The 21530-nt window shown below is 45.7% G+C and overlaps 1 protein-coding gene and 1 long non-coding RNA gene across 3 annotated transcripts in view; one reads left to right on the top strand and one right to left on the bottom strand.

Moving 5' to 3' along the window:
* The window catches only part of CMYA5 (cardiomyopathy associated 5), a 538811-nt gene that overhangs the window by 458062 nt on the left and 59219 nt on the right, over positions 1–21530 (top strand). For both annotated transcript variants that reach the window (XM_069627405.1, XM_069627406.1), the window contains exons 11-12: positions 2809–2908; positions 11090–11266. In XM_069627405.1, coding sequence (XP_069483506.1) covers positions 2809–2908; positions 11090–11266 — 277 coding nt within the window. The remainder of the gene's footprint in view (positions 1–2808; positions 2909–11089; positions 11267–21530) is intronic.
* Positions 20580–21404, bottom strand: LOC138511618 (uncharacterized). The gene is made up of 3 exons (XR_011280641.1): positions 21351–21404; positions 21142–21267; positions 20580–20892 (listed from the first exon to the last, which is right to left on the bottom strand). It is a non-coding gene; the product is annotated as an uncharacterized lncRNA (long non-coding RNA).

Below are 21530 nucleotides of genomic sequence, written 5' to 3'. Positions count from 1 at the left end.
TATAATGAGGCCCATAGGCACACTTACCCATATGCAGACATTCCGATTGTTGATAGAGGAAAGTGTCAGTGAGGAGCATGTAACTTGAGAGGGCATCTTCAACTCTGGTCCTCGACAATCAAATCCACCCCACGTTTTAAGGCTTTCCACCCAAAATTTCCAACGTAAATCCTGAATCAACTTTTTGAAATGCGCAAACATCCAAAACCTTCCACCGAGCCTACTTGCACTAGGTGCAGGAGAACGCGCTACGCATGAGAGGTTCATTTCTGAAACGTTCATGCATTCTCTTTGAAGTGGGAGAGCAGAAGTGTGCATCGCTGCTCTCCAGCTTGCACTTGTGATACATTAGTGTCGGGAGAGCAGACATGTGATCGCTGCTATCCAGCTTGCACTTGTGATACATTAGTGTCGGGAGAGCAGACATGTGATCGCTGCTATCCAGCTTGCACTTGTGATACATTAGTGTTGGGAGAGCAGAATTGTGCATCGCCGCCCTCCAGCTTGCACTTGTGATACATTAGTGTTGGGAGAGCAGAATTGTGCATCGCCGCTCTCCAGCTTGCACTTGTGATACATTAGTTTCGGGAGGGCACTTGTGATACATTAGTGTCGGAAGAGCAGAAGTGTGCATCGCTGCTGTCCAGCTTGCACTTGTGATACATTAGTGTTGTGTCAGGAGAGCAGAAGTGTGCATCGCTGCTCTCCAGCTTGCACTTGTGATACATTAGTGTTGTGTCAGGAGAGCAGAAGCTTGCATCGCCGCTCTCCAGCTTGCACTTGTGATACATTAGTGTTGGGAGAGCAGAAGCGTGCATCGCCGCTCTCCAGCTTGCATTTGTGATACATTAGTGTTGGGAGAGCAGAAGCGTGCATCGCCGCCCTCCAGCTTGCACTTGTGATACATTAGTGTTGGGAGAGCAGAATTGTGCATCGCCGCTCTCCAGCTTGCACTTGTGATACATTAGTTTCGGGAGGGCACTTGTGATACATTAGTGTCGGAAGAGCAGAAGTGTGCATCGCTGCTGTCCAGCTTTCACTTGGGATACATTAGTGTCGGGAGAGCAGAGGCGTGCATCACTGCTCTCCAGCTTGCACTTGTGATACATTAGTGAGAGCAGAAGCGTGCATCGCTGCTCTCCAGCTTGCACTTGTGATACATTAGTGTCGGGAGGGCACTTGTGATACATTAGTGTTGGGAGAGCAGAATTGTGCATCGCCGCTCTCCAGCTTGCTCCTTGAAACATTAGTGTCAGGAGAGCAGGAGCGTGCATCGCCGCTCTCCAGCTTGCACTTGTGATACATTAGTGTTGGGAGAGCAGAATTGTGCATCGCCGCTCTCCAGCTTGCTCCTTGAAACATTCGTGTCGGGAGAGCAGAAGCGTGCATCGCCGCCCTCCAGCTTGCATTTGTGATACATTAGTGTTGGGAGAGCAGAAGCGTGCATCGCCGCTCTCCAGCTTGCACTTGTGATACATTCGTGTCGGGAGAGCAGAAGCGTGCATCGCCGCTCTCCAGCTTGCACTTGTGATACATTAGTGTCGGGAGAGCAGAAGCGTGCATCGCCGCTCTCCAGCTTGCACTTGTGATACATTAGTGTCGGGAGAGCAGAAGCGTGCATCGTCGCTCTCCAGCTTGCACTTGTGATACATTAGTGTCGGGAGAGCAGAAGTGTGCATCGCTGCTCTCCAGCTTGCATTTGTGATACATTTGTGTCGGGAGAGCAGAAGCGTGCATCGCCGCTCTCCAGCTTGCACTTGTGATACATTAGTGTCGGGAGAGCAGAAGTGTGCATCGCTGCTCTCCAGCTTGCACTTGTGATACATTAGTGTTGTGTCAGGAGAGCAGAAGTGTGCATCGCTGCTCTCCAGCTTGCACTTGTGATACATTAGTGTTGTGTCAGGAGAGCAGAAGTGTGCATCGCTGCTCTCCAGCTTGCACTTGTGATACATTAGTGTTGGGAGAGCAGAAGCGTGCATCTCCGCTCTCCAGCTTGCACTTGTGTTACATTAGTGTTGGGAGAGCAGAAGCGTGCATCGCCGCTCTCCAGCTTGCATTTGTGATACATTAGTGTTGGGAGAGCAGAAGCGTGCATCGCCGCCCTCCAGCTTGCACTTGTGATACATTAGTGTTGGGAGAGCTTAAGCGTGCATCGCCGCTCTCCAGCTTGCACTTGTGATACATTCGTGTCGGGAGAGCAGAAGCGTGCATCGCCGCTCTCCAGCTTGCACTTGTGATACATTCGTGTCGGGAGAGCAGAAGCGTGCATCGCCGCCCTCCAGCTTGCACTTGTGATACATTAGTGTTGGGAGAGCAGAAGCGTGCATCGCCGCCCTCCAGCTTGCACTTGTGATACATTAGTGTCGGGAGAGCAGAAGCGTGCATCGCCGCTCTCCAGCTTGCACTTGTGATACATTCGTGTCGGGAGAGCAGAAGCGTGCATCGCCGCAGAAGCGTTGATACATTCGTGTTGGGAGAGCAGAAGCGTGCATCGTGATACATTAACGTCACAGTACCCTACCAGAGAGCTTCAAACAAAGGGATCACCTGGAATCCCTGTTGCTAGTGATGCGGGAGGTGCACCCAGTACCAGCAGGGGTTCACCTCACCGGAGAGCCCCTTTTAACTCGTAAAATAACTCATGGCAAAAACAATCAATCCTCTTGAGATAGGCAAGTAAAACCCAGCGATGCTCGCCGAATCCAATTGTGAAGTTATGCGTGACTTGTGCGGTGTGTGTTATGCAAGCCATATTGGAATACCATTAATTTCAGAACATTCATTTTACTTTCCTTGCTTTGACACTAGGGACGCGGTTCCACCTGCTGAAAGATACCGCCCATCCTCCTTTACAAGTGTCACCGGACGGGGGCGCTGTGAGCATGACTCCAGAGAGCGACATTAGCGGGTAAGTAGTAAAGTCGTCAGCATAGTGCGGTATGTTTGAATATCACATGACCTTCGGGTGCCGTTTGAAGCTATGGAGGGATGGGTGCTTCATTTTAGGACTATGAATGAATGGAAGAGTACATTCAGAACGCTGGTCGCGCTTTCATTAAACGGAGTGTGTGGCTTGGCATTAGCTCACACAGAGTCTCTCAGCATGCACATGCTATGTGCGTTGGTGGCATTCGTCGCCTCACTGCGAGCAAACAGTAGAGCGCATCTGGAGTCAGCACCAGGGGCGCGGCGGGGCGTGACCTGGAATGTTGCAGCTCCCCTAACACCGGCAGGCTGACCTGATGGAGCTAATATGACTCAGAGAAGTATGCCAGGCGCCTGTGGACCTTAACGAATACGTGTAGTGGTAAGTTTAGAGCACCCCATCTATCATCTGCTCAGTCGCGTTGCCCTGTGCACGAGATGCAGGCTAGTAATAATAAATGGAATAAAGATGAATTTAGACCTGCAGAAAACATACATCTCTCTCTCTCGCTCTCCCTCCCTCCCTCGCCCCCCCCCTCTCTCTCTCTCTCCTCTCCCTCCTCTCCCTCTCCCTCTCTTTCCTTCTCTCTCTCCCTCTCCCCCCCTCACCCCCAGTGGAATGTGAACGCTAGACTCCACGGAGACCCTTAATGGATGGTTATGGTCTGTGCATCTATGTCAAGATCCCCAGGGCTGGGACATTAACCCGAACTGTCCGACTCCCATTTTTATTTATTTATGTATGTATTTATTTATTTATTGTTCGCTTTTACAGCAAGTACATACTATTTCAAAGCGCCCACAGGGCAAGGGAGGGAAACAAGGGAGTGATTCATATTGAATACACAACACAGATGGGGAAAGGAGAAGGGAGATGTCCAGGGAAATGTCCAGAATAGCATAGGATGTGTCAGGTTCCATTCTGATTTTGGTTTCTTATGTTATGCCTTTGATCACACAAATATGTGTGTTTGTCTACTGTGCACATGCCAAATTGTGAGATGTCCGAAATGGCTCAGCATGTGTGATTTGAACTTGCGTGTGTGTTTGTGTGCACCCAGGTGTGTATTGTTCTGTGTGTAGGGGGGCAGGTCGTACTTAACCTTCTGGCATTTCTGCATATTCTGATTTGTTCTTTTTTTGTCTACTTTTCTTCTGAAGAAATCTCATGTATTGTTCTAGTCATGGCCCGTGTCTGTTTGTCGCTGGTGTTTGTGTGTATGTGTGCGTGTGGGTAGCCTGTTTTACATTTGTGTGTATGGAGGGGAAGGGAGAGCATTCCTTGTGTTTCTGTCCGAGGTTTCTGCATTTTTCCACGTCTGGAAATTTCGGCCCAGCGCTTGGGGTGGTGGGGGGGGGGGGTTTGAGGGGGGGGGGGTGTGTGTGTGTGTGTCCAGCTGAAACAAAGATAACATTTTGAAAAGTTTAAAGGTAAATAACTCTAGATTCGCATATCTAATGTGACGTGCACCATCCACATAATGTCTAAATGCACAAGATACATCTCTAAAATAGAAGCAGGGAATTGTGTCCTGAACACTTATTTCTATGTCTATGGCAAGCCCTTTTCTACCCAAACTGAAATGTGGGTATTTTTGCCTTAGCTTTTAAACTATGAAACTGTTCATGACACCTCTCTGAATTTAGCATGTATACTCACATTTTCCAAATAATTGCATGCATATAATACTGAACAAATGATGTTTCAGTACTCGGTCGGCTGAAGTGGCGTGGGCTACTGAACACATGGGCCTCATCACGAGTTGGGCGGTATCCCAGCGGCATTCCTGCCGGGATACCACCTGCGATAATAGCGCAACTGCCAACGGGTCAGGCGATATTCACAGGTTTGACGGAACGGGAATTCCCTATTCCTCATTGGGCCCAATGGGGAATTTTCGGCACGACTACCGTCGGTGGTATTACCGTACAGTAATTGCACCGGAAATCGTCAAATTCGCAGCAAATTTACCCATAGCAAAGAGCTGGGGGTAAAACCTACCAAACCTGTGATTTGGCGGGCCCTTAAATGCGGTGGTAATAGCATTACCACCGCATTCAAGGGTTACCGCCAAACGCGTGATGAACCTGTTATAACAAATAAAAGACTAAAACAATACATTAACCCCTGTGATGGTAGAGCCATGAAGCCTCTGGAACGCAGCAATGATTTGCATTGTAATAATCTTATGTAAATCTATTTCCTCTTTGTGGCAACCAATATGTTTAGAAAAGCCATTCTATAGCTTGACCTCTCTGTTGCGCCACTAATACCTCTCTAACATGCCCATTGCGTTTTGTGGGGTCGTACATTTTTGGGTGTAATTGATTTAGCACCACATCTTTTGGTGGCAATGCAATTAATTTCAGTTTTACCGCACTGCCAAATTGCAATTTTCACTTACAAGTGGAGGATTTACCACCAGCATGGAGCTGGAGCATGGAGCTGGAGCATGGTGCTGGAGCATGGAGCTGGAGCATGGAGCTGAAGCATGGAGCTGGAGCATGGAGCTGGAGCATGGTGCTGGAGCATGGAGCTGGAGCATGGTGCTGGAGCATGGAGCATGGAGCTGGAGCTGAAGCATGGAGCTGGAGCATGGAGCTGAAGCATGGAGCTGGAGCATGGAGCTGGAAGTACATCTTCCACTTAGATGCCAAAAATGGACAGATTTAACGTAGGCAGAATTACTGCTGCATTCAATCTGCCATTTGCCCAATGGAGTCTAATGGATTCCAAAAATGGGGACTAACTCTGCCATGCCTCCACTCGTAATTCAGTAAATCTACCCGACTGAGTGCCGGTAACAGTGATTGGGTTTCGCAATATTTACGTATAAATACTAATAGAATACCACCAAACACGGAATGAGGTCATAGGTTTATTGGGCGATGTGCCTTGCACTGCTGCAGGCATGCTTTTACACAATGCACGACAGTCCGGTAGTATCGCAGTCAAGGCATCTTCTGCGATGGGTGCCAAAACTACCGGTGCAAAGTACAGGCTTCTACCTGGAGCAGCAATATTCACACATTCGCTCACCAACACACCTCACTCACATTTCTCTATTCTCTGACTTCAGCCGCCATCTCACGCTCTTGGTGACTGTCTTAGTTGTCCTGTGTGTATGTGTGTGTGTATGTTAGTGAGCATGTGAGTGAGCAAGAGAGAGAGAAATGCATGTATATGTGTGTTTGGTAGCTGGCCTATACATTGGCGGTGTTTGGCACTGCAGGTTCTGTAGCTAGAAGAATGCGTGAGGGGTGCATGCTTATATGTGATTTTACCGAAAACATTTTAATAGAGGCATTTTTTTTTACCGAAATTATTTTACCCCCCAAAAAAAAGAATTTACATTTTTTTTTATTTCTGTCCGAGGTTTCTGCATTTTTCCACGTCTGGAAATTTCGGCCCAGCGCTTGGGGTGGGGGGGGGGGGGGGGGTTTGAGGGGGGGGGGGGGGGGTGTGTGTGTGTCCAGCTGAAACAAAGATAACATTTTGAAAAGTTTAAAGGTAAATAACTCTAGATTTGCATATCTAATGTGACGTGCACCATCCACATAATGTCTAAATGCACAAGATACATCTCTAAAATAGAAGCAGGGAATTGTGTCCTGAACACTTATTTCTATGTCTATGGCAAGCCCTTTTCTACCCAAACTGAAATGTGGGTATTTTTGCCTTAGCTTTTAAACTATGAAACTGTTCATGACACCTCTCTGAATTTAGCATGTATACTCACATTTTCCAAATAATTGCATGCATATAATACTGAACAAATGATGTTTCAGTACTCGGTCGGCTGAAGTGGCGTGGGCTACTGAACACATGGGCCTCATCACGAGTTGGGCGGTATCCCAGCGGCATTCCTGCCGGGATACCACCTGCGATAATAGCGCAACTGCCAACGGGTCAGGCGATATTCACAGGTTTGACGGAACGGGAATTCCCTATTCCTCATTGGGCCCAATGGGGAATTTTCGGCACGACTACCGTCGGTGGTATTACCGTACAGTAATTGCACCGGAAATCGTCAAATTCGCAGCAAATTTACCCATAGCAAAGAGCTGGGGGTAAAACCTACCAAACCTGTGATTTGGCGGGCCCTTAAATGCGGTGGTAATAGCATTACCACCGCATTCAAGGGTTACCGCCAAACGCGTGATGAACCTGTTATAACAAATAAAAGACTAAAACAATACATTAACCCCTGTGATGGTAGAGCCATGAAGCCTCTGGAACGCAGCAATGATTTGCATTGTAATAATCTTATGTAAATCTATTTCCTCTTTGTGGCAACCAATATGTTTAGAAAAGCCATTCTATAGCTTGACCTCTCTGTTGCGCCACTAATACCTCTCTAACATGCCCATTGCGTTTTGTGGGGTCGTACATTTTTGGCGGTAATTGATTTAGCACCACATCTTTTGGTGGCAATGCAATTAATTTCAGTTTTACCGCACTGCCAAATTGCAATTTTCACTTACAAGTGGAGGATTTACCACCAGCATGGAGCTGGAGCATGGAGCTGGAGCATGGTGCTGGAGCATGGAGCTGGAGCATGGAGCTGAAGCATGGAGCTGGAGCATGGAGCTGGAGCATGGTGCTGGAGCATGGAGCTGGAGCATGGTGCTGGAGCATGGAGCATGGAGCTGGAGCATGGAGCTGAAGCATGGAGCTGGAGCATGGAGCTGAAGCATGGAGCTGGAGCATGGAGCTGGAAGTACATCTTCCACTTAGATGCCAAAAATTGACAGATTTAACGTAGGCAGAATTACTGCTGCATTCAATCTGCCATTTGCCCAATGGAGTCTAATGGATTCCAAAAATGGGGACTAACTCTGCCATGCCTCCACTCGTAATTCAGTAAATCTACCCGACTGAGTGCCGGTAACAGTGATTGGGTTTCGCAATATTTACGTATAAATACTAATAGAATACCACCAAACACGGAATGAGGTCATAGGTTTATTGGGCGATGTGCCTTGCACTGCTGCAGGCATGCTTTTACACAATGCACGACAGTCCGGTAGTATCGCAGTCAAGGCATCTTCTGCGATGGGTGCCAAAACTACCGGTGCAAAGTACAGGCTTCTACCTGGAGCAGCAATATTCACACATTCGCTCACCAACACACCTCACTCACATTTCTCTATTCTCTGACTTCAGCCGCCATCTCACGCTCTTGGTGACTGTCTTAGTTGTCCTGTGTGTATGTGTGTGTGTATGTTAGTGAGCATGTGAGTGAGCAAGAGAGAGAGAAATGCATGTATATGTGTGTTTGGTAGCTGGCCTATACATTGGCGGTGTTTGGCACTGCAGGTTCTGTAGCTAGAAGAATGCGTGAGGGGTGCATGCTTATATGTGATTTTACCGAAAACATTTTAATAGAGGCATTTTTTTTTACCGAAATTATTTTACCCCCCAAAAAAAAGAATTTACATTTTTTTTTATTTGGGGTGGCTTGCCCCGCCAAACACCCCATTTCCCATCTGTTTTAACACCTTTCCCCACCCATATATATATTTATTTTTCAAAAATCTATTTTTACAGTAAACATTTTTCGGTAAAAAATGCCTCGAATAAAAATTCTTCTGTAAAATCGCTGGATACTGGAATGGTGCACTGACCCGTGATGGATAGATTTGATTTGATGTATTTATATAATGCAAAGAACGAACTGAATCGTATTTAGGCACAGACGTTAAAGACTATACAGCTGGGACAGGGGGACAGAGCTAAATTACTATGGATACAAAAAGTGACCAGACCCTCATGGATACCGCCATTCAACTACTTAAATAGATACGTTTTAGGGCATTACTAAATTGAAGAAGGGATTGTGCTGCCCGAATCTCCAGCGGAAGGCTGTTCCACAGTTTGGGCCCATAAACCGAAAATCTTGGGTCGCCCCTAAACACACAAGAGTAGGGTCGATCCACCAGTAGCAGTTTATCACTTGACCGAAGCCTCCGTATGGGTTGATATTTACACATTTTCTCCAGCAAATATGATGGAGCAAGGTTTAGACAAAAGAACCTGGAAACCGATTCTGCCATTCACAGTTAATCAATGAAATGATTGGTCTAATCCTGAGATGGAGGAGGACTTACCCACTCTAAATATCAACCTAAATGCAGCATTTTGCGCTATCTTCAACAGCTGACGTTGTTTAATCGGGATCCCTGCAAGAAGACTGTTACAGTAGTCTAAATGTAAGCTCTCGAGGGCTCCGACCACTACTGCATGGCCATCTGACGGAACAAATGGCAGTGCCTGCCGCAGAAGACGCAGGGTATAAAAGATAGACCGCACCTTAGCACCGAACTGACCTTCGCCGCTCAAGTTCTCCTTCAGCCTACATTTTTGATCTTAGTAGCAATGGGCAGTTCCGAGCCAAGAAAGCAAGGTGGATGGGGGCGCTTCTTAGGGTGAAGGAGATGTTTGGGCCCAAACAATGCTAGTTCCGTTTTTTTTCCAAACTTTCTTTATTGATTTTACATAACAGTAAGTGGTAGTAATAATACCAATAGTAACAATGATCCCCCCAACTCCCGTTCAAGCACTCCCGTACAGCGCATCAGATTTTATATACATGTATACAATCATTAGGCATGTTATGTTATGTTAAAGGTATTTATACAGCGCACCGTCACCAACGGAATTGGTCCCCACGCGCTCTGGCGGATCTGCAAACAAGGAGGTGGGTTAGTGGGGTGAAGAGGGCATAGGAAAGTGAGAAGGTGGTGTCCTGTTGGCGGCTTCAGCTAGGTTGTCACCATTAGCTGAGCTTGGCTGTGAATATCCGATCGATACAAGTCCTTGTGTGCTGTTGATGTAACTTATGTGTTGATTGTTTGTTGTTGCGGTGTGGTGAAATTTGTGCTGTTTGCTGTGCGAGGAGTGGTTGTGCGGGCTTTAGTGTGATTTAAGAATGCTGAAATTTGAGCTTATTGGGTTATATTGTATTGTGTTATATTTGTTTTTTTATTATGTAGCGCTTTTCCCCACCTTTGTGACCTTAATGCGCTTTTCCATGTTTGGCGCCCTTGGTGACCGTAGTGGATGTGGTTGGAAACATTCTGGGGGGATTAGTTTAGGAGATGCGTGTGTGCAAGTTGCCATTCTAGGACTTAGATGGCTGGCAAGGCTCGACTAAGCAGCCCAAGGGAGGTCAGACACATGGGTGTGGGCTGTTGAGGTTTGAGATAGATTGCTATTGTTGAGAGAGTTCATGTGAGGTCAGCTATACCAAATTCCTTTCGGGTGGTGGTCGCCGCATGCTAGTGGTATAGGTGTTGCGGTACGTCAGGTGTTTCAGTCTGGACGGTTATGTGTGCACCAGACCGGATGTGTTTGGCCCTAGGCGTATTCTATCATGCATGGATGCTTGGCTGTGACTGCTGCCTGTGTCCACGCTCGTGGTGTGAGGTATCCGTACCGTAGGCTGCGAGATTGCTCGGTTCGGGCAATTTATGTCCAGGTCTAGAGTTGAGGTCCTATACCAGTGGGCCTAGCCTTCATAATGTAGCCGGTTTCCTCATATATTAAGCAGAGATATAGGCCACACCTGGATTCAAGAGTCCTGTATAGTGGGAGAGAGGCCTACCCCTGAACGTGCAATTGGAGTACAAGACTAAACACCGCCCATGACACAACACATTAGGGATCATCACACTAGCATGTGTGTGAGGCCATATTAGCCTGGGTTCTCTTATAGGTTTACATTGCATTGGGATGAATCAGGGGAACACATCTCACCCTGGTCTGTATTGTCCAAAGTTCACTTCCCACGTATTTGGATTTGTGAATAAACATTGGGGGTCAAATCCCATTGTTGCAGGACTTCCCTCCACCTGCCGACTCATCACACATCAGGGCGGCACGGCAATGTATCCAAAAGATATATGATTAGGCTAAAATCTTAGGAACAGAATATAGAGCTGTTGAGTTTTAAGATGGGCCCACGTAAAACAGATGTATGTTACACCCTATACTTATATAATATCGATGATAATGCAATTAAAAATGGGGAGAATATCGACACAAATATAGGCGTACCCTCTACTTTAGACACGTGCAGCTTTATTTTAAGTTGTGCACTGCTTTCCTCGATTCCAGATGCTATTTAACTCGAATACCTGTTACCCCTTCCTTTGCCTTCAGGATTCCATCGATCCTGGGCGAGCCGCTGCCTGCACGCGGTCTGCATTACTGGGAGATCACGGTAGCCAACTGCACAGCATTTCGGATCGGAGTCTGCTACACGTCTACACCACCAGAGAGTATCCTTGACGAGAACGATACTTCCTGGTGTATGTACTGTTGCTCAACAGGAACAAGGTAATGTAGTCTCCTTGCAACAGCTTTGGCATGTTTATTCTTGCAATTACCTCTGCGCAGAGAGTGGACTCACTTTAGGGTTCATTTGTTTTCTTAGTTGTGATGGGAAGTCAAGTAAAGTTGAAAGTCTTCTTTAGATCTTGTGACAAAGCAACGTCTGTTGGGTTTCATGTCAAAGGTCAACTACTGAGAATACTGGAAACGAGAATGTTATAGGTTGACTATCCACATGTTAATATTCTACGTGTGTTACATAGGATTAGCACCCCATAAGGGTGCGGGAGGGGAGTGCAGACGGCCTCCCAGCCGATCAGGTAGTGCCAGGCGGCCTCTCAGCCATTCATTGGGCTTGTAACGTAAGCTTTACTTCATGGTAAATCCTGCAATCCGAGTCCCCTGAGCAGTAGGAAGTCACCATTTTCCCCATCAGGAAGCAGGTAAGTCCTCTGGTGCAGACTCCCCTCCACCTACCTACCCCAATTCCCACCTCCCCACCTACTCCCCCCTCATTCCAAATCCTGCCCCACTTACCTGAAGCTGCCTGGTTCTTCTCCGGCGCCTGGAACACTATGTGTTGCGATGCTTTCCCGAGCGGCAATGGCCACCATGGATAGGGAGAAGGGGCTATGTGTACTTCCCTTCTCATTTGACCATGGCAGACATTTTTTTTAAAGTTGAGAAAGAGTAACCTGTCAGTTTCTCAACTTAAAAAAAAAAAGATTAATCTCCTGGAAAACAACAGCCAGGATGCTAATATCAATAAACCCCTCCGCGTGGGGTGCTTTATGTATGTATGTATGTATGTATGTATGTGTGTATGTATGTATGCAGGGAGGAACAATGCTCCTTTGATCATAAAAGAACATACAATAAATAAGAAATCAGATTTGACAGGAAGCAGTGAGCTTCTTACAATGAGGTGCTAACGAGTGACATTCTGAACAGGGTGTGGGGGGAGTAAATGGAACAGTCACCGGGGACAATACATGGGTGGACATACATAGATTAAACACAACTGTAAATTAAAAATTTACTTCGCACAGGCCTGTAACTTGCCCCTGTGCATTACCTGACCCAGTAAAGCACCTACCCGTCGGGTTTTATTGCATTATTATATCACGTGCTTTATATGGTGCAAGATTCCTGTCACATTTAAGCACTGTAAAAATAGTTACTATTGCTACTCTGTATTGAGCATACTTAATTGGCTGGCATCAGAAAAATCACGAGTGGAGTCACACATACCAGGTTTCAAACCTGTGACTAAATGTCACCTACAGGTTGACCTTTTTTAATCTTTTGTAACAGGTAATGATATTTTTGTAAGTAAATATAAAAGTGACTTTTAACATTGCTGTTCATAATTTACTAGATGGCTTAGTTTACCGGCCTGTGGGAAACTATAGGCTGATAAGTGTAGCAGAGGTGAAGGACACTTGACGGACCTAGTCATATAGTGAGAGACAGGGGTGTTGCTAGGTCAGGAAAAGTTGTGGGGCTAAGTTAATGTCGGGACTGTCAGGACTCAGGGCTATCTAGTCTTTTAGTTGTAGCCCCCAAGCTTCTATCCGGGGCTACAACCAAAAGACCTGGGGCTATAGCCCCCTCGAGCCCCCCCTCCAGCAACGCCTCTGGTGAGAGAAGATGGAGCCCTATTCCTAAAATAGCCGTAACCGTTGATTTATATTTCCAGACAACGCATAGCACTGCCCATCATCTACTGCCCTCTATGCGTTGTCACACATTTTACTACAACTCAAACCCCCCCCTCCCCGAACTGCGTGGGCTACCAGAGAGGAGATGTCATCTAGCCCCGTTATCTCTAAATAAAAAGTGCTGCAAAAAAGGTCAGAATGTCCATGTTTAGTGAATAGCCCAGACCCTTCCTGTGGATCATTTCCACTTCTCCACCAAAGACAAGGCAAGAACAGTATTGTTATTCTACACACCTATGCTCCAAGCCAAGAACAGTATTGTTATTCTACACACCTATGCTCCAAGCCTGGCATGACACCTACTTTGACCTCCTCACAGTCGGTGCTAGATTGAAACCACCCTATGGTGACAAACTCTCTATAAGCAAAGATGAATGTTAGGAAAGATTGTCTTTTTGCTGCTTTCCTCCCATAGACTTTGACGGGACACTGTGTCATTTAGCTGTTGTCTGCTTCCTGACTGACTTTTTGGAGATACTTCCCTTGCTTTATATCACTCTTATGGGGAACCGATCAGTCCCTAAGACTATAGGTACTGGGCGACTGTGTCTCCCTTAATGAATTTCTTGAATTCTAAAAGCTGCACACATTATTGTAAAGGAAAGTAAGGTTAGGATACTTTTTATGCTTATGACTTTTTCTTTTGTAATCTTGTGGTTACAAATACGATGAGCCTCATTATAGCTTTGGTGTTATCGCAGCAGTAAATCTGCCAATATACCACCAAACTGTAATACTGCTACTGACACTTAGCCCAACGGTATTATAGCCAGATTACAAGTGGTGCTAGGGGGTGTTAGTCCCCATTAATTGGAGTCTGTAGGACCCCATGGGGGATTTTGGTGGTATTTCCACTGGCAGTGATTCGCCACTCATAATACCACTGAATTGGCTGATTTTGGGCGGTAAGGTGGTGTTAAGCGGCTTCACTTCAACACTACAGCTAAGTCAATGCCTAGTCTGGGATGCTGAGGAAAACCCTTATTGATGTATTTTTATGTCCAGTTCAGTAGTCTGGATGACAACCCTTGTATAACACCCCCCTCTTAGAATCCCCCTGACCCCACTGAGCCAAGAAGTAGGTTTGTTTGGCAAATGAAAAGGTTTATTTGAAAAATTAACAAGATATATATATCACACTTTTATAATAAATTAATATCTGATAGTACACTGAGACATATGATGTGGATCCACAATGGGTAATGTTACAGTGTTACACTTGATTACTTAGGAGTAGTATAGAGGATGAGGTAGCTGAAAATGCTTGATGGTTTCAAGGAAATGCAAGGTGGAATAAAATGCAGTACAGCAAATAAACTTGATATGATTTCAACCAACAACAATGTAATCACATTTTCTCTGGCAATTCACCCCCCCCACTATGCAATGTAAGAAATGGAAGGAGATGGAAAGAGGAGCACACAGTTCTCAGGAATGCAATCAAATACAATAAGAAATTCAGTTCCCCCCCCAGCAAGCTTAGAGGAAACAGGTAGAAGTTTGAAACACAGGCCCAAAATGCTTTTAAATGTGATGGCAACGGATGGGAAAATGTGCTAACTGATTTTAATTCCCTCTTGAGATTCAGGGTGAGTGAGAGATGCTTGTTGGTATTAGTTCAGGCTCACTTTAGCAATGCTCTATGAGTTATTACCAGGTTGCAAACAGATTTTAACAAAGGAAAGAATGGAGCTGCTATTATAGTGGAGAAATTGAGCCAAATCGCAAATCGCGGTAAATTTCGTGAGTGCGTAAATCGCGATTGCGGTAAAAGTATAAGGAGTAGGAAGTCGGTTCTAGGCTTGTTGGAAAGCTCAGATTCTAAGCTTTCAGAGGAAAGTTAAATCTTGTTCCTAGGATAAACGGTTCCAGATATACGGACAATTTAATAAAGGTAGATTTTCGGATTTAAAGTAAAACTCAAATGACAGGTGACAGCTTGCAGCTTTAGAATGACAGATGACAGCTCGCAGCTTTAAAATGACAGATGACACGATTTCTAGGAGGCAGTTCTACTTAGGTTAAAATAGCTTGAATTAGATTATTTTAACTAAGAGATTGGTTCTGCACAGTTCTGCTAGGTACTCACAATATAAATTTGAAATAGGCCTCGTCACGGATCTGGTCAACTGGAATGGACTTCGGCGGTTCTGCTCACAGCGTCTGGGTCAGCTCTGCTGTGCTGGTCTAGCCTCTCTGGATACAGCGGCCTCTGGTTCTGGATACTGCTCTGCTTTCCGGTCCGGATCAAGTGGATTCTGGATGTAACACTGCTTTCTGGGTACTGGCAAGAGTTCTTGGCAAAGAATTCAGACAGCTCGCCCCGCTGTGGAATAGTTTGCAAATGATTTTAAGGATGCTGAGGCCTGCTGACAAATACTTTTGCTTGCAGTGGGGCCTTCTTGGTTCAAAGTTCTGTAGTCTCTGTTTAGCTTGGATGTCTAAGTGTTGGATCTCTGGATGTGAAGTCGTCGGTCAGCACGCTCCGCAGCAAATGGAATTGAATCTCTCTACCTGTCCCAGCAGTCTCTTTTTATGTGTTTTGGAAGTGGGTATGTGCGTGGCATAACTGAGCCTGCCCCTCTCTACTTGTCATTGGCCCAATTCTCCCCTCTCCCATGATTGGGGGAAGGAAATGGATTGTCATCATGATGAGGTCTGATGGGTCAGAAGATCCTCCCCTGGTCAATTTGCCCACAAATCTATATTTGATTCAAATACATATTTCCCAGATACACAATTTGTTGAAATTACATGTACATATTATATATTCCTTATGGTCCATGCTTGTCCGCCTCTGATCTTCCTGGGGGCTTACATTAAAAAATGACAACATTTTGCGCTTTTTGACTGGTTTACCGATATCGGACATTTACCAAAAATTACACACATGTGCGATAGGAGTATGGACATTAATTGATGAAGTGTCAGATTTTTAACATGCAGACATTTGGAGTAAGACCCTATTTTCCGCTAGCAACCCCCTAGCATACACCACAGGGCCCTAACACCTCTTAAAACGTGCACAGAAAAATCACAAGAATAATGATATTACTTTTATAATTCTGACAAGTCCGTACTATGAATTATCCATCTTTTTTAAAATTATGCTCTGGCCCAGATGGGTGTGGTTTAGGTTCCAAAGCACATGGGGGAAGCTTCTGTCTGCCCCCGCCTCCAGCTCGGGTGGCTCACAGAGGCACTTCTCCTCCCACTTCTCCCAAGAGGAAGCCACTTTACGGCCCCCCCAATATAACATTTGCCTGAGTCCCGGACAAGGCTTTGTGCAACCTCCTGCAGGTGCCCCTCCCCTAATCGAATCAGAGAGGTGTCAACTCCTTTTGGTGGGGAAGCAGGATGCAGCTAGGCCTGGGAAGAGTGGCTGAGCAGGTTTCTCCTGTCGGGGGGAGTTGTCAGGCAGAATTCAGCTAAATGTCACTTTCGTTCCCAGTTTAAATCAAACTTACAATTTTTACATATACATTAAATAATTACTTCCTTCAAGTCATTTCAGAATATAGTTTTACATTGTATCCACCTCTTAGCAAGTCTTTCCTTGGCCTGGTTTGGGTTTCTCTGTTCAGTTTTACACAAAAGTCTGGTGGTTTTAAAACGCCGGCTTTCTGATAGTGGTGAGTACCGGTATTGCATCAATTTTTGGGATCTGTCTTGAATTACTGCATTTCAATAGAGTGGTCATTTGCTTGATAGTATAGGACCCTTGCTTAACATTGTTTTGATGGCATCCTTACAGTAGATTGGTGATGTGGAACCCCCCACAAGAAGGTTGTATCTTTGGAGTGGTCTTGTGCCAACTGCGCAGTTCTCCTGGATTCTGGCATGAATGTGGGTGGTGACAGCTCATCCCCACATCCACCCAGTCTATTGATTTAGTTTGTTCTGGTATAGAATAATGGGCGGCGACAGCTCATCCCCACATCTACCCAGTCTAAGGATTCAACATGGGTCAAAACCCTTGACAAAACCCCCCGCCCAACTGCGCTTTGATTCGAGTCGAGGGGAAGTCGGGTGCCAAGGATGTTTTGAGCCCTGTGCTGGTATGTCCGCATTATCTTCTTCCAATTCTGTAGATGGCACAGTTCAGCATCTTTTCCTCCACCCAGTTGGATCGATCGGTTCTCCTCGCCGGTCCTGATGGGAATATTGGGCGGTACCCCGGGCCCCTCGGGTCTCTGCTCCCAGTCCCCAGTCGTCCTCCTTGGTCAATCTCCATGGTTTCCTCTCTCCTAGGATGATAAAGCAAAACGGCAATACCTATTCATAGACCTTTTTCCCCCACTATTGATATAGTGGGGCGACATATACATTTTATAAATCAGAAGATATGAACATATACATTTTTTTTTTAATTAGGAGACAAGAACATATATTCAAGGATCACAGAATTGTATAGACTATATGTGGAATATTTTAGGATTGGAGCTTTTATTGATCTGGGGCGGCCCCCTCTGGGATTCCAGAGGATTCCTCCAGTTGTTGCAGAGTGTGCCTAGGATGGCAACACTTTAGCTGATTTATATGTACCCACTTGTCTTCCCCCTCTGCCGAACTGCCCTTGGGGATGTGGATCTTGTACGCTACAGGGGAGATCTTGTCTATAATTTCAAACGGCCCCTTCCATGTAGGCAAAAATTTCCGCTGTTTGGCCTGGTTCCTTTGGAAATTGTATAGATAGACCCGGTCTCCCACAGTATATTCCTTCCTGGTGGTCTTCAGGTCATAGTGGGTTTTCATGCTATCAGCTGATCTTTCTAGATTCCGCTGAGCATATGCAAAAGCATGCTGAAGGTGTTTCCTTAAATTCTCCACATACTCATGAGTTGTGGAGGCATTTATCAGTGTCTGCTCTTGGGTCCTGTAGAGCAGATGCTGGGGAAGCACCATCTTGCGTCCAGTCATCAACTCAAATGGTGACATTTTAGTTGCAGATGACGGGGTAGATCTGATGGCCATTAGGATCAGAGGTAGTCGGATATCCCAACTTGGCCCAGAATCTGCCACAAACTTTTTAATATGCTCACAATGGTTCGGTTGTATCTCTCCACTTCTCCAGAAGAAGCTGGCCTGTAAGCAATGTGTAGCTTCCTTTTAACCCCCAGTATCTCCCACAACTTTGTCATTACTTCACTGGTGAAGTGGCTACCTCTGTCTGACTCAATCCTTTGAGGTAGACCAAAACGGGAAAAGATGTGGTTAATCATCAGGGCAGCTGCTGTTTCTGCCTTGCAGTTTGGGGCTGGGAGACATTCCACCCACTTGGTAAACAAGCATGTAATGGTCAACATGTACTTGTTTCCTCTAGACGAGCGAATTACAGGGCCTACAAAGTCGATGTGCAAATCTGAGCATGGCAGTGTCATCCCCCTCTTTTGGAGAGGCGCACGGTGTGTGAGGGATGATGGCTGAAACTGTGCACACACAAGACACCCCTTCAAGTATTGGTCGAGGTCCTGCCCCATGTGTGGCCAGTATGCAAACTCTCTTAAAATTTCCAGTGTTGTGTGAAACCCCCTATGACCGGCGGTGGCCGCATCATGGGCGTGACTTAACATCAGGCTTCGGAATGAGGTAGGGACCACCCACTGATCATGGCCAGCTTGGGATTTCCTTACCAACAAACCGTCTTGGATTCGGAACCTTTTTGGACATTTCATCAACACTCTTAGGTCCTCTTTCCCAATGTAATCGGTATCAGTCAGGGGAAAGTTCTCAGGGTCCTCAATGTGTTGGTAAAACTTACCAATTTATTGGATCCCCCTTCTGAGCTGTAATCAAATCAGCATCAGGGGTCTCCTTACTCCATTGTGCAGTTGAAAGATGATTGTGAGCATTGGTCTGGGACCTAGTAATGGCAGTGACCTGGATTTCCCCCAACAGGGACTCTATTTCTATTAGATCCCCTTGGATGGCCCCGGTTTTGGCCAGCTGATCAGCTAAGTAATTTCCAGTTTTGTCTGGTCCCTCTACTTTGGAATGACCCTTGATCTTTTTCCAGTAGATGGTCATCCCATTCGATGTGACCAGATCATCAATATTTTGGATTAACTTCCCATGTTTCAAGGGTTTGTTATTAGCACATAACATGCCTCTGGTTTTCCAGTTAACCAGGTGCTCCACGAACCCGTTCCGTACATAATCCGAATATGTGATTATGACCAGTTTGTGGAGTTGATGTTGGACAGCAGTGAGGATGGCCTGATGCACAGCCATCAATTCTGCCACCTGACTAGTTCGGGGACCAATTTTGTATCCAGCGGAGGGTTCTGGAAACTCCTTCACTCATGCATTCCCTACGCCGGCCACCAGTTCTTTCTCCCCGTTGTTGTCAACATGGTAAGAGCATCCATCCACATAGACAGTGGGCATTCCCTCACACTTGTCTTCTTCAAAGACTTTGTGTGGGGGAATTAAGGTATGCCTCCATGTTGTCCTTGATTTTTAGACTTTCGTCCTCGAGACAGTTTTCTCTGGCACAATCATGCAAGTCAGCCAGACCTTGCGCGAGGGGACTCTTCTTGTTTTGGCCATATCTGACCTCCACAGGAAAACCTTGCATTGACAGCATCCAGGAAGTAATTCGGGAATTACTCACATTTCCGGCCCGGATTCTGTCACTTTGGAGGTATTGCAGAGGCTGGTGTGGAGTCTCCACTATGATGTGTTCCCCCTGAATGAACGGGTGGTAATTCTTCAATGCCCACACCGTTGCCAGGAGTGCCTTTTCACAATCGTTGAATATTTCCTCCACAGAGGATAAAGTTTTGCTCGCATAGGAGATTACTTTATTGACCTTGTCATGCTTTTGGTATAATACTGCCGTCAAGCACGTATTAGAGAACCCTGTCTCCAGGAAGAACTCCTTGTTTCTGACAGGGTAAGCTAGGCAAGGCGCTTGTGAGAGGCTTCTTGAGTTGTCTTACTGCCTCGGATTGTTCTGGACCCCATTCCCACCTGACCCCCACCTTCAAGAGATGAATCAGGGGTCTGGTGATCTCTGCGTAGCCCTCAATGAACTTTCTGCTGTAATTAGTCAGTCCAAGGAGGCTCCTTAGTTACCACAGAGTTGTGGGATCCTTCAGTTTCTGGAGTGCTTCCACTTTCTTTTCCTGGGGACAGAGACCCTGAGGAGTAATCTCATGCCCCAAGAAATTAACATGGGTTCTACACCACTGTGCTTTCTGAAAGGAGAGTTTTGCTCCGGCGGCCCTCAACTGTGTCAGAACATAACGGATCTCCGCTATGTGTTCCTCCACAGATGAACCTTTGATGAGGACATCATCTACATAAGCCAGGTTACCCCTCGCACCCAGGTCGGGCATGGCCTTATGTAAGAAAATGTTGAATTCATTGCCGGAGTTGAGGTATCCGAAGGGAGTCCGGGTCCAGGTGTACTGCTGGCCCCCAAAGGTAAAAGCCAGTTTGTATGGGTCCTCCCTACTGACAAACAGAGAAGAGAGTGGGCACCACCATGTATTCAAAAAATGTTCAGAATATTCAAGTAAAAATCAAATATTTCAAAAAAGAATATACATCCTATTGAAAAGGAGCTGGCTGTGACAAGTCTGGAGACACCCGGACTTATAATTGCAACACACGCTGGAGACCAAGTAATAATACTGGGTCACACAACCGCTCTCATATGGGGCCCAAGATGGGCACGTATTTATATCTGATTCACGACAATATGTTCAAGTATCCATAATATACCATACTTCTTAGAGAAAGGAAGATGAGTCTTTCTGATTCATATCAAAAATGATTTATCCATAGTAGTTCAAACAAAAAGCTATCACTAATAATCCTTAGTGAGGAAGCAGTTGCCACAATCCACATGTATTAGACTAAAAAAGCCAATGCATTTCGGAAATTATTTCCTTCATCAGGGCGAGTCTAATTATATAAGTCCAGCAAGCAAGTATATAACATAACAAATGCAAGTATGTGACATAAATTCATATAATGGTGACAATTCAAACGAAACATACATTGAAAAAAATGAATGAAAGGAAACATACCAATCAGTAGATGTTACATCATGGGTAAATATCAATAGCAAAAAAGAAAAAAGAAAAAGAAAAATGCCGTAAGTGGTTTATAAGGTAAATAAATGAAACCAAAGAAGAATAGATGTGGATTTACCTCATTGGTGTGGTCAGTGGTGAAAAACAGAACGTCCTGCGTTCATGCCCACTCAGCAGTGGGTTGTAAATGACATTATGCACAAAGGCATGGAGAAAATCCACTCGTGCTTACAAGGAAACCAATCTGTGGATCATAAAAGATCCAATTAGATACTGTGTTTTACACTCATACTTGGTCAAAGAGAAGGATTGTGATCAGATTCTTACCTTGTAATACACAGAGAGAAACGATCCTCCACTGTGCAGCTGCAGGGCAGTGACACAGACTGCAGTGTGAAGCCGTTGTCTAGGCAACGGTTCTTTTGTTTAGCATGTGACCACCTCGTTTCTGTGAGATGCAGGTGGTCACAATTAATGATGTAAAATCGGCCAGGGCCCACAAAAATG

This window comes from Ambystoma mexicanum, chromosome 6p (genome assembly GCF_040938575.1).
Source record: "Ambystoma mexicanum isolate Mex_15411 chromosome 6p, UKY_AmexF1_1, whole genome shotgun sequence".
Classification (NCBI taxonomy): domain Eukaryota; kingdom Metazoa; phylum Chordata; class Amphibia; order Caudata; family Ambystomatidae; genus Ambystoma; species Ambystoma mexicanum.
Note: the sequence above shows the minus strand (reverse complement) of the source record. Positions and strands in the feature narration are given on the sequence as shown.